Source organism: Trachemys scripta, chromosome 14 (assembly GCF_013100865.1).
Source record: "Trachemys scripta elegans isolate TJP31775 chromosome 14, CAS_Tse_1.0, whole genome shotgun sequence".
Lineage (NCBI taxonomy): Eukaryota > Metazoa > Chordata > Testudines > Emydidae > Trachemys > Trachemys scripta.
The window spans coordinates 34,235,286-34,248,844 of NC_048311.1; the positions used below are offsets into that span (position 1 = coordinate 34,235,286).

Sequence of the window (13,559 nt, forward strand, 5' to 3'; positions counted from 1 at the left end):
CCGGGAACAAGAGGAGTAAGGTAAGTCGACAGGAGAGTGTCTCCTGTTGACCCAGCGTGGTGTAGACACCGCAGTAAGTCGACCTAAGCTATGTCAACTCCAGCTACATTATTCACGTAGCTGGAGTTGCATAACTTAGGTTGACCTACCGCGGTAGTGTAGACATAGACTGAGATTATTGAATGCTTGTGAACTGCTGCATGCATTCAAGTCTAAACACTAAACACACACTCATAATTCTAATCCCTATTTTAACAATGCTAAACACAGATGAGCCAGGCTGATTCCATCTCTGTATTTGTCAGTGCTCCATTGAGACCTGGGAACCTTGGCATGAGCTGGCACCTGGTCTGCCAGTGTCACATCACCACTGTGTATGCAGAGTTTGAATAATTCCGTTCCACATGTTTGTCAACAGTGAGTTTGCTTTGCCCTTGTGCTGCCCATTCACCTAGCTTTGCCCAGTCCCTTTGACGTTCCTCCCAGGTTTGTGTTCTTTAGTCTCGATTAACTTAAATAATGTTATCTGCAAATGTTGCCCTGCCTGTTCGCTGCCCACATATTCTCCTTCGTAAGGAACTTCAGGATGTATTTGGGCTTATCTTTGCCAGACAAAGCATAAGCGTCTGTTACCTCTCTCGGGTGAAATGGGGTTTGGTGTTGATTCTACTTTTGCTTGCTGTAGGATCTGCCGGAGCAATGGAACAACACCAAGAAGTTATCTTTCCAGGTGAAACAGAATGTGGCTCCTCTGCAGGCCACCGAGGTCGCAATCCTTCGGAGGAAGTGTCAGCAGTTTGAGGTACTGTTACTGTGGGTGTTTCGCTGTAATGGGCTGAGTGGATTGGCCTCAGCTTCTCATCTAGGCTAGGATTCGTGTGAACCTACATTAACGCTGTGCAGACTTTTCGATTCAGATACCTGTCCCTGAGACTCTACACACTTCACAAAGCTTAAAAGCTACAACCTCAACACAAGGCAGTAATGGAAATAACCACTAAGCAATCAGGCAATGAACTGCCCACATCTGAACCACCAGACTAGTCCTGGTCACCCCACATCAGCCAACAGAGTAACATCCCTCCCCATGTGCCAGGAGTGAATCCAGGCCCTGTCCGAATGGGTGGGGAAGTGTTCCCCGGTCAAGGCCTCTTGTGGAGCGCCCCAGACGACTAGCCCTGACCCTGCTGAATGCAAGAGGGCTGTAGTGCAGTACCCCACCCTGATCACAACTGTGGAGTGCATAGGGAAGGAGATGGGCTTTGAAGGCAATACGGTCCCCAGCCATGCAGGGCTTTATAGGCTAATCCCTTCCTCTCCAGCAGGGAGCTGACAGGTGCCAGGGCAGATCCCAGAGCAGCAGTGTTACTGGCTCTTTGTCTGCAACTCTGCCCAACAAGCAAGCAGCCACGTCCTGCACTAAGTGGTTTCCCAGCGGTTTTAAAGTATTGCCCCATGAAGAGCATGTTGGACTCATCTGTCCTGGAGATGACAGCATGGCTTGGATGCCTGTAGCCAAAAGAAAACGCACACGCTTGGAAACCAGCATATATGGGAAACCAGTGCTCTTGGTCACACCAGATGCCTGGTCGTTCAAGCGTTGTGAGTCTGCTAGTAAACAGTGGATGCACTTCATTGTCCATGACTGCAGCTGTAACCCAGCTCCAAACAAGCTGAATTCGCTCAGTCTGAAGTGGCCTTGCCTCGGCCAGCTAGCCCTCCTCCACACCCGGGCCTCTAACTGCTGAATGTGCCTACCCCCGCCTGCGTGTGACACTCTCTGTCGCTGCTTCCTTGCAGATTAAACAACACGAGTTCAGGGAGAAATTTCGAGAAGATGCTCCCTTTTCTTTTACTGACCCAGATCCATACCGGTCCTTAAACACGGTAATTGGCTGAGATGGGAGGGCGTTTGGGGCAGATCCTCTCTCCACCTGCCTCGCATGGGCTGTGGCTGCTGCAGAACGGACACAATTCTCTTGCACAGCTGGCCAGCACGGTTCCAGGAGTCTGCGCCGCTCCTCTGCTCTGATTAGAGTTTGTGACCGAGGTCCAGGGAAGGGGGAGGGGCTTGGCTCTGGAGATCCACCCCTAGTGCATTCCTGCATAAGGGAGATGTTTCCTGAGCACTGGCTACTCCACCAGGGGCTGGACTTGATGACTTCTCAAGGTCCCTTCCAGTCCTACCTTTCTGTGAGTCTGGCCTACATGTGCAGGATGAGGGTTCCTCTCTCTTAGACTCCCCACCCTACAGGCTTGGGCCATGCACAGAGAGAGCACTTGGCCCTTTATGTATGTTGTGGCCAGTGAGTTATTCTATAAAAGTGGAGATGTTCCATTTCTCTTAACGCACAGTGAGGCCGCACCAGCACCTCGCTGCCGGCTCAGTCCTTTTCTTTTCCTGGTTCTAGCAACAAAAGAGTATCACTGCCATGGAGAGTGAAATGGAAGCCCTGTCCAAATCTGCTGGGTTGTTTGAGGTGTCAGTCCCAGATTATAAACAACTCAAAGCATGCCATAAAGAAGTACGTTTACTCAAAGAGCTCTGGGATATGATTGTCTTGGTAAGTGTTTGACTTTGGAATGTATCTGAAGTGCTGAGACATTGCTACTTGCCAGGCTAATCAGGATCACTTCACTGTTCCCCTTAAGAGACTGTCTTTATCTTTGTGTTTGCAGTGCCTAGCATTCTGGGCCGTGACCCCTGTCGGGGATGCTATGCACTACCCTCAGAGAAACAATGCATATTAATAATAACGGCACCTGCCTGATGATCTCACCTGCTCAGGGGAGATTGCTCACTGTTTCAGACAAGAGAATGTGTTTGCAGGAAGCTCAGAATAAGGGAAAGAAATTCTTTGCTGGCTTTTTAAACTGAACCCCCTGGACTTGTGACCTGCAAACAGAAAGCCAGAGATGTCTTAACAGGCTGGGGCTGGCACTCAGAATACTGAAGTTGCTATTTTTTAAATGACTGTGTGTGAAAAGCAAACGTTCTGTGTGCTAGTGTGGTTAAAAATCACAATGGCTATAGGTGGCAACATCCCCTTTCCAAGGCCCCGTGTGGGGCTAGCTGTTGGCAGTTTCATGGCCGGGCAGAATGACCAAAAAGGGAAAGTTTGCCGGAGGCTCTTGTTTGAGCACAAATTACTCTCAACCAGCAGAGGTTTTATTGTGGGAATACTGCTGTAATCCGGAGTGGCACCAACCTGGCAGGAGTCTCCAGCAAGATAGTACAAGCAGCAAATTCAAAATATCTGTAACCCTGCTGGCAGTGGGGATTAAACCTGGGACCTCTTGAGCTTAATACGTGAGCTGAAAGACAGATGTGACTTAGCCAGCTCTGTAGCCGGCTCCTCAGTCTCTAGCTAGCCTAGCCATCATGGGGGGTCGGGGAGACAGAGTTCCACACTGAGCACCATGAGTTACATACACAAAACCAAACTACAGACCACAGCGGGGCGCTCCTGTAGTTCCCCAGACAGTTGTGTTGTTGGAAGATGAAAATGAAGAAGCCCTGTTAACCAGGTTTCTCAGCAGTCTAGTGGAGAGGTAGTAGGCCATCTGCCAGTCATGTCACAACAGACTGTACCACTCAGCCCTTGCAACAAGGAGAAACGTCGGGGACCACGAATGTGTGCTCTGCAGTGCTGTGTTGGAGTGAAAGCAACATTAAAGTCGTTTGGAAACAGGAATAAGAATTGTGAAAGTGGAACAATAATACACTTAGGATGAATAAGTGATAGAAAATATTGATCTGCATGTTTGTTAACAGTATGGCATGTGGAACTGCTTTCCCAATTCAGGTTAATGCAAGCATCGATGACTGGAAGACCACCAAATGGAAAGAGATTAATGTGGAACAGATGGATATTGATTCTAAAAAGTTTGCTAAAGATGTGAGAAGTCTGGATAAAGAAATGAGGCCCTGGGATGCATTCATAGGATTGGATAACACAGTGAAAAACATGATAACCTCCCTCCGAGCTGTGAGTGACCTTCAGAATCCTGCTATTAGAGAACGTCATTGGCATGAGCTCATGCAAGCGACCAAGGTAAGCTGAGCAGGTTTCAAAAATGTATTGACAAGTAAATGCCATCATTCCCCAATCCCGGGAAGGGGGAACAGTTTCAAAAGAACCTAAATGACATAGGTGCCTAAGTCCCACTTTCGAAAGTAACTTTAGTCATGAAGTGCCTCCTTCTCTTTTGAAAATGCAACTTCGGCTCCTAGGTAACATTTTCAAAAGCATCTAAATTACTTCAGGCCTTTAATATCATTCCTTTCATACTGAAATGATCTGTCACATGATTTACTATTGCTGGATGGCCACTTCTAGCAAGTATCCAAACATATCAAACCTGGACACTCATCAAAATATAGAATAAACAAAAATTAAACAAAGCATGATGATTGTATCTACTGAACTCTGACTCACTGTAGAGAATTTTGACTGTGTCAAAAGCCTTATTAAAAATCAAGATATATCACATCTACATCTTTCCCCCTATCCATTAGGCCAGTAACCCTGTTTCTAAAGAAAGAAATTTGGTTGGTTTGGCATGATTTGTCCTTGGCAAATCCATGTTGGCTATTACTTATAGCCCTATTATCCACCAAGTGCTTACAAACTGATTGTTTAATAATTTGTTCCAGTATCTTTCTAGGTATTTAAGTTAGACTGACTAGTCTATAGTTTCCCAGGTCCTCTTTGATCCCCTTTGTAAAGATAGGTGCTTTGTTTGCCCTTCTCCAGTCCTCTGGGACCTCATCCATCCTCCAGGAGTTCTCAAGACTAATCACTAATAGTTCCAAAATTTAGTTCCTGAAGTACACTAAGGTGAATTTCATCAGGCCCTGCCAATTTGAATACATCTAACTTATCTAAATATTCTTTAAACTGTTTTTTCCATATTTTGGCTTGTGTTCCTTCTCCCTTATTAATATTAATTGAGATACATATCTCATCACCATTAACATTTTTAGTGAAAATAGAAGCAAAATAGGCATTAAACACTGAGGGACCCGCCGCCGAATTGCCACCGAAGACCAGGACCCCTTTCCATTGGCCGCCCCAAGCACCTTCTTTCCGCGCTGGTGCCTGGAGCCGGCCCTCTGTGTGTGTGTGTGTGTGTGTGTGTGTGTGTGTGTGTGTGTGAGAGAGAGAGAGAGAGAGAGAGAGAGAGAGAGAAAGAGAGAAATTAATCTTAACAAGCTAATGAACTGCAGAAATAATGTTTACCGGGTGACTGTCCATAAGTATTTGTTTGAAATCTTAGAGACAAAGACAGCCTTATGTATTGTGTGAGAAAGCTAGTGTGGGAGAAAATATTAGATGTGTCACTCGTGAAGAGTATTGCTGACTATGTCCATTCTGCACCAGGTGAACTTTATAATGTCAGACAAGACAACCCTCGCCGACTTGCTGCAGCTGAATCTACACAATTTTGAGGATGAAGTTCGCAGTATTGTAGACAAGGCTGTGAAAGAGTCAGGAATGGAGAAGGTACCGTCTGTGCCTCCGTTCCATTTCTACCACATCATTCCTAAAAACAGCCTTGCACTTGGATGTAGCACAGTCAGAAGCTATAACTTTCAGTTTTTCACTCTTATGAAAAGGCTGAAGGTTAATGCATAGAGTCTCACCCTTCCATGAAGTGCGTCTGTGCTGAGACACACATTTTAAGTTCTAGGACTTTTCTTTCCTGAAATGTTGTTTATTTTTTGTACATTTTGAAAGCTTTTGTGCTCAGAGCATTTCTGGATATCTTTTTATTCAAAGGTATTGAAAGCCCTGGATAGTACATGGTCAACCATGCAGTTTGAACATGAACCCCATGCTAGAACTGGTACCATGCTGCTCAAATCTGATGAATTACTCGTAGAGACCTTGGAGGATAACCAAGTGCAACTTCAGAACCTGATGACTTCCAAGTATTTAGCTCACTTTCTTCAGGAGGTGTCAGGCTGGCAACAGAAATTATCTACTGCTGACTCTGTTATTAGTATCTGGTTTGAAGTGCAGAGAACTTGGAGCCATCTGGAGAGCATCTTCATTGGTTCTGAAGACATCCGGAATCAGTTGCCAGAAGATTCTAAACGTTTTGATTCTATCGATAGAGATTTTAAAGTGAGCAAGTCTGTGTCACCCCTCACCCACAACAATTCTAGCCTGAAGGATGAATTTAAATGTAATGTGTCACAGATCATCTTTTCTTCTTGCAGGAATTAATGGCTGAAGCAGTAAAAACCCCTAATGTAGTTGAAGCAACAAATAAACCAGGCCTTTATGAGAAGTTAGAGGTCTTACAGAAAAGGTTAGGATGATGCCATATTTTGGGAGAAACATTTGGTCAATTTTAAAAACATCCAGATAAATTCTAGCTGCTGGGAGTGAATGCTTTTCTGGATTGGTAATGGGGACTAACAGCCTCACTCCCCTACATCACTAGGCCAAATTTACCCCAGATCAGTAGTGACTCTAAGTTTTAGTCTAATAGCCATTCAGTAGTTTGTGAAATCAGAGACTAGACTCAGTCCAGTTCCTGTGTTGGACATGTGTCCAGTTCAAAAAGCAACCATCACAAATGGCCAGATTGTTGGGATCTCAGTAAAGAGGCTAATGATGAAATGGTCATTAAGGCTGAATTATACTAGCTGTATTTTCAAAGTGCTGATTCTATTGCTGCCCTCTGACCCTTAGGCTCCGTAGAGAAGGTTTGAGGCATATTGGTGAAGTCAGATGGGGAAATTGCCACTGCCTGTTCTAAGGCTAAATGAAGGTTTTTGTTCCACTGCAGTCAACAAAGCATGATCCCATCACAGCCTTTACTTTGCAAAGAATAAAATTACGGCACCTTTTCCCTTTCTTTGTGTTAGCTTGGCACTTTGTGAAAAGGCTTTGGCTGAATATCTAGAGACAAAAAGGTTGGCTTTTCCCAGGTTCTACTTTGTTTCATCTGCAGACCTGCTGGATATTTTATCAAATGGCAATGACCCTGTTGAGGTAGGATTTAAATTTAATGGATAGTCCTTTGTTTCTTACATGAAATCTTTAGAATGTAATTATAATGTCTTTAATCTGAAAGGATTAAAAACGCTGAACCAAATTTATAACTAGGCTTGGAAGGAGTAGATTTTTTTTATTGGTAAATGTTGGTAAACATCAATTTCACTGCACACACACACGCAACTAAAAATATTTCCATCAATAAAATTGAAATTTACAGAGAGGCAAAGTAAGAAAAATTCTGTGTGAGAACTTATTAGAGATTGATTTAAGGATATTGACTTTGTATATTTTGACGCATGATGTTGACAGTTTGTGTCTTAATGGTTGTAAAGCTTTAACTTTTTGAATCTGTGTCTACTGTCTTTAAATAATTATTGTCTGAAGCCCCCAATAGTTTCCTGCAGCTGTGAACATTTAAATTGACAAAAATAGAAAAAAATGCTTTAAAATCAATATCCATATTATCCATCAAAATGTATTTAAAAAATCAAATTCTGCCAAGCCTGGTTATAACAGTGTGTCAGAGATGCAAGATCATAAAGAAAAGTATGAAAAGTTAGTCAAAACTGTAAAATATTTCTGTGCACTGACAGCAATTCCTGATTTATCCTTGTGTTGCTTTACTCTAAGGTATGCCGCCACTTGTCTAAACTGTTTGATAGCATGGCCAAGCTGAAGTTCAAAATGGATTCAGACAACAAGCCTTTGAAGATTGGCTTGGGAATGTACAGTAAGGAGGATGAGTATGTGGATTTTGATAAGGAATGTGACTGTTCCGGGCAGGTTAGTGGAGTTATTTAAAATTGCATTTTAAACATGCAGGTTGAATTGCACTAATACAAGAATAAAGTGGTTTCTGTGTCTAAGCCTGAATTCTCCTTGCTGCTATCAGCTGGGACCTTAACTAGTCAATCAACTGGGAGTCTATTTCCTCTGTCTTTTGTTCATCTGAGTAAGACCATGCTTCATCAGTTAGACTTGAAAACATCCCATTTGAGGCAATCCACATAGCCTCTTTCGTGCGGAATATCTCAAAGTCAAGGGAACAGCCCCCTGAAAAGACACACACACACACACACAAGTTCCATTGTCTTTGAGATGGCAGCCTAGGGAGGGAATTCTAAAAACACCTGGGGAAAGGCAGCGGCAGTGGGGGAGCTAATTGTCACCTACATGCACTCCAGAAACCTGCAGCAAGAGACAGGGTAGAAGAGCCTAAGTTGTCTGCCCCTGTTTTGTTTCCTCCAAAGCATCACAGACAGAGGCCTCTGTGCAGGGAAGTGCTTCAGAGGACTGCTGTATGCAGGCTGGGGGGTGGGCCACATTTTTGTCCCTTCCCCAGCAGTGGCCTGTGAGCACAGTGCCACAGACAGCCTATTCCTATCTGTGCAGGGACAGGTCTTGGATGGAACTGTGTCCATATAGCCCAGCACTTGTTTGGGGGCCCCTTATTCTAGGTGCCAACCAGAATCTGACCCCCAAGAGTTTAAAAGCAGCCCTGATTTCCTGTACAGAAAGTCATGTGACTAGGGTGACCAGACAGCAAATGTGAAAAATCGGGATGGGGGTGAGGGGTAATAGGAGCCTACATAAGAAAAAGACCTAAAAATTGGGACTGTCCCTATAAAATCGGGACATCTGGTCACCCTACATGTGACTGATAGATGCCAGGATCTTGGTAAGGTACATCCTGTTAAGAGAACAACTGCAGTTAAACACCATAGCCCACAGTAAGATTTACAAGTCTACGTCAGCAGCCGTCAATTTAAAAATAGACAAACAAAATAGGCAAGTAATGCTGAACTATACTAGCAAGGACACTTATTAGAATGGGGCTTTGTACCTAGGTTGAGGTTTGGTTAAATCGAGTGCTCGAGAGAATGTGCTCCACACTACGCCATGAAATTCCTGAGGCTGTAGTGACTTATGAAGAAAAGCCACGAGAACAATGGTTATTTGATTACCCAGCGCAGGTATGGAACTAGTCATGTGAGTAGAACATGGGGTTTATTTGATGTATTCAACATGTGCAACACACATACAATAAATAGAATGTCACTGTATGTGCAATAGATCCTGTGTTTAACCCTGAACTCTGGAGTATCGCTTCTCTTAGCTGGATATTGAGTTGTGACAGGGGAGGTGGGCTGGTTTCTGTCCAGGGACCATGTTTGAGATCAATTCAAGTTACAGGGAAACTGGAATTATTGAGTAGTGTTGAACAATTAAAGTGTTGTGGTCCCTTTTGAAATTTTGGCTTAGACTGAGACTAGCAAATGAATTAGGGTGAAATCTTGGCTCTGTTGAAATTCCCACTGGCCTTGCTGGGGCCAGAATTTCAGCCCTAGTGTTTAACACAGAAGCAAGGAAATGCAGCCAATACCCCAGGAGCTGGGGAGAACAGTTCTGAACAGGTTTAGAGGGCAAGGCGTGGGACGTGTCAGTAGTTTGTCTATCTGGGGCTCCGCGCCCTACTAGCAAGGGAGGTAGAGTGACACCACTGTGAGCAATGGAAAGAAATTTGTGCGGAATTTTCCTGGTGGGAATGAGCTAAGGGAAGCCTAGCAGGCTCACAGAGAAGCCAAGGGAGCTGAGGATTTTCTGATTTCTTAAAAGGTTTGAGTGTGCCTGGGCTGGGCTTAGGTCTAGCTTTGGACCATTTTATCTTTGATTTTGATTTTTCTAGTAAACTTTGTTTTATTTGAGACAATTGGGTCCTCTTCTGTCTGCAGTGGGAGCAGGCAGAGCTATCCTGGAAAAAGTAAATGAATCTTGGCCTCTGAGGAGAGGCAGTGGGGGTCTGGAAAAGACCCACTGCTAGGCTTCTTGGGCAGAGGTGTGGCACAGGGACCCTTCCCTGAAGTGCCTGTCTGAGCGCTGGCCAGGCCGATGCCCAGAGCATGGGAAAGACCAAAGACCACAGGCCAGAGCTGGGGCTGAGGGGCACAGGTAACAGCATTGTCATTGAACATGAAATATTCTGCCACCAACTAGTCTGTGACCCTTTTTCTATGCGGTTTATGGTAGATTGCGTTAACCTGCACTCAGATCTGGTGGACAACAGAGGTCGGCATTGCGTTCTCAAGACTGGAGGAAGGTTATGAAAATGCAATTAAAGATTACAACAAAAAGCAGGTGTGTAGCCAGATATTTATGATTGCATCTGTACTGCAGCAAACTCTGTGCAGTTTCCTTAGAATACCTTTTATTTGGCAGGAAAACTAGGCAAAATATTACATCACTTTCCTGTGTCAATCCATTCTTTTCTTTCTTAGATTAATCAGTTAAACACGCTAATTACACTACTCATTGGGAACTTAACCTCAGGAGACAGAATGAAGATCATGACAATCTGTACCATAGATGTACATGCCAGAGATGTCGTGGCAAAAATGATCCTTGCTAAGGTATAAGTTGCAGGCTACGTTTTCATTGCTTTGTTCATTGGTACTTTTGAACAAATGTTTTCCTGTAATAACTTTTATTATTTTCAAATATTTTAAAAATACTCCAAATGGAGTGGAGCAATAAAGCATGAACAAAATAGTCTTGCTTGCAAATTTAAGAGTACATGTGATCCAGTGAGTTAACAACCAAACAGGGATTCGCAGGAGACTGGGTAATGTATACATGTTCTTTAAACCTTAATGTGTTAAGGGCAGGGACCAGGGTGAGGGGTTTGTACTGTTTGGTGCCTTGTTCACATTCTGAGCACCATAATAAATAAATAACTCTAATATATATGAGGACGGCTTGGGGAATGAATCACTAGGGTGCATTTTCACTGAAAGCATTCACAGAAAAAGTAAATACATTTTCCATTGGCTCTGCAGGTGGAGAATTCTCAAGCGTTCACCTGGCAGTCCCAGCTCAGACATCGGTGGGATGAAGAAAAAAGGCATTGCTATGCTAATATATGTGATGCTCAACTTCAGTATTCCTATGAATATCTGGGTAACACCCCTCGACTGGTCATTACTCCACTTACAGACCGGTACGCAAGGTTCAGCTCCTCATACTTAACCTCCGTATTTAACATTGTGCAGTCGAGATTTGCCTTAAAACTAGACAGCAGTTGTGGGAAACGGCAGTTTGGTAGGCTGGGCAGTGGCGGGTAGGGGACTGTTGCTGGCCATTTAGACATGGTGCACTTGCCTTGCATTTCAGATGCTACATCACTCTGACCCAGTCCCTTCACCTGATAATGGGGGGTGCACCTGCAGGCCCTGCTGGTACAGGGAAAACGGAGACCACTAAGGACTTGGGCCGAGCTGTAGGGATCATGGTCTATGTCTTCAACTGCTCTGAGCAAATGGATTACAAGGTAAAACTCAAATGAGTGAAAGTAATGAATGAGTTCAGTGGATAGGATCCCAGAGCCCCCTCCCCAGGCCATGTCAGGGAGCAGTCCTCGAAGGGGGTGGGGGTCGGCATGTTCAAAGTGCTGCTGCATTCTGCCTCTTGCTGGCTGTGAAAAGACTCCTGAGGCTAACTTACACTGGAGGGCAAACCAGCCCCGGAAAACTCCAGGACTTAGGGAAAGCAAAGATGCTTTGAAGCACCCACTCAGAACCTCCACCCCCAACCTTCTCCCCTGCTTTGTGTGGAACTTGGGTGCTGCTAAGGACCTTGCCCCAAAGGCTTGTGGCTGAAGCAGTCTTGCCCAGGACACACTGATTGGCAAAGTGGTGGTGACAGGGTCAGCATGAACTCTGGTCTGCTGGGGAATGGGGGCTGGAAAACTTAGACTAAATATCAGGAAAGCCTTCCTGCCAGTGAGTGTATAAACCTTTGACAGTCAACCCAGGGGGAGCCCTCTCCCTACAGCTACCTGAAACTAGACAGCACAGACGGCTAGCCAATATATCGCAGGGACAAAGCCCAGACTGGCCAGGGGACAGATTAGCAGGTCATCTGAGTTCATCATGAGGCTATTGACGGTGTTGGAACCATGACAGGAGTGAGCCCCTCGGAGACCATCTCTCGGGGAGGGGTACAGCAAACGGAGTGCACAGCAAGCTGAATTCCAATCCTTTTCCTCCCCCTCATGACAAATTCAGTATCTCATCTTCCCAAGCAATGCACAATGTGTGCTGAGGGCAGCAATTGCTAGGAGATTGCATTCTCCTATTCATTTCTAATTGGCCCCTCCACCGTGCCTCTGAGTGTCCCCTGCATGAGCTGTGCTAGCTACTGCAATAGTTTGTGGCTTTGCAACCAAAGTCAGGCATGGGAACTCATTGCCATGAGCCGCAGAGCCCTTTCCCACTGCTAATCCTGTCATTTCACACAGTCTGGCAGCTGGGGTGAGCTTCCTTTCCCACTCCAGTTGCTAGGGAAAAGCCCAGGCGTCAGGGGTACCTCTCTATGCTGTGGAGTGTCATTCACACACCTGTAGTGACTGTGGGTCCATGGGAGTTCTGGCTTTGACTTCAGCAGGAGAACACTCAGTCTGTGTGTCTCAGGCATTTTTTGGCAGGAAGCCGGGACTGGAGCATTTGTGGAGTTCCTGCATTTACAGCTATCTGGACAGCACATGCTGAAACTAGAGGAAAATCCTGGGTAGCTGCAAAGGAGTTTTCGCAAAGGCGGCAAAATTTCCCTACAGGAGGGGGATTTTTCCTCTCTATTTTTGAATGACCCTATGTTGTGTGAGGCTATCCTAGAGAAACAGTGTGTAGTGTAAATGCCAGATTAATGCCTTAGAACTGTTCTTTTTGTAATGAATACCCATGGTGCAGTCAGCCTTCTCCAATCACTTTGCTCTCTAGTCCTGTGGAAATATCTACAAAGGGTTAGCACAGACTGGAGCCTGGGGATGCTTTGATGAATTCAATCGCATTTCAGTGGAAGTTTTATCAGTGATTGCTGTGCAGGTAGGAAGTTTTCTCCAGTATCCAGCTATTCTTTATGTAAATTACTGTGATGTTGTGGTAAATACTCGTCTGTCCTGATTGTGACAATTTCCTTGTCTACTTAAGCCATTCAACAAATGCAAGGTGTTATGGGATACTTGGCATAAGTGAATGGAATTATAATAAAGATATAGGCCAATTTAGGCAATGTAATTGCTCTAATATTTGTGCTTAATGCATATATATATATTAGGGCTGTCAAGCAAGTAAAAAAATTAAGCGTGCGATTAAAAAAATTAAGCGCTGTTAAACAATAATAGAATACCATTTATTTAAATATTTTTGGATGTTTTCTACATTTTCAAATATATTGATTTCATTTACAATACTGAATACAAAGTATACAGTGCTCACTTTAGTTTTGATTACAAATATTTGCACTGTAAAAAACAAAAGAAATAGTATTTTTCAATTCACCTAATACAAGTACTGTAATGCGATCTCTTTATCATGAAGGTCAGTGTGCTCCCTGAGAGATCAATTCCATCCCTGACTCAGGCTGAGTAGCACCTTGCTACACGAAATCAATGGGACCACACAGGCAGGTTCTGAGTCCCACCCGCAGAATAAGGAGCAGTTACTCACCAAATAGACCTATTGAAGTCAATGGGACTACTTGGGAGTAATTCCT

At 44.4% G+C, this 13,559-nt stretch overlaps 1 protein-coding gene across 1 annotated transcript in view; it reads left to right on the forward strand.

The window, feature by feature from the left end:
* LOC117887077 (dynein heavy chain 17, axonemal-like) overlaps positions 1-13,559 on the forward strand; it is a 36,207-nt gene that overhangs the window by 19,819 nt on the left and 2,829 nt on the right. The window contains exons 17-31 of the mRNA XM_034789319.1: positions 686-802; positions 1,801-1,887; positions 2,412-2,564; positions 3,807-4,055; positions 5,385-5,507; positions 5,784-6,131; positions 6,227-6,318; positions 6,881-7,007; positions 7,644-7,796; positions 8,861-8,986; positions 10,041-10,148; positions 10,289-10,420; positions 10,847-11,007; positions 11,181-11,337; positions 12,785-12,946. Of these exons, the coding sequence (XP_034645210.1) occupies positions 686-802; positions 1,801-1,887; positions 2,412-2,564; positions 3,807-4,055; positions 5,385-5,507; positions 5,784-6,131; positions 6,227-6,318; positions 6,881-7,007; positions 7,644-7,796; positions 8,861-8,986; positions 10,041-10,148; positions 10,289-10,420; positions 10,847-11,007; positions 11,181-11,337; positions 12,785-12,946 (2,295 nt within the window). The remainder of the gene's footprint in view (positions 1-685; positions 803-1,800; positions 1,888-2,411; positions 2,565-3,806; positions 4,056-5,384; positions 5,508-5,783; positions 6,132-6,226; positions 6,319-6,880; positions 7,008-7,643; positions 7,797-8,860; positions 8,987-10,040; positions 10,149-10,288; positions 10,421-10,846; positions 11,008-11,180; positions 11,338-12,784; positions 12,947-13,559) is intronic.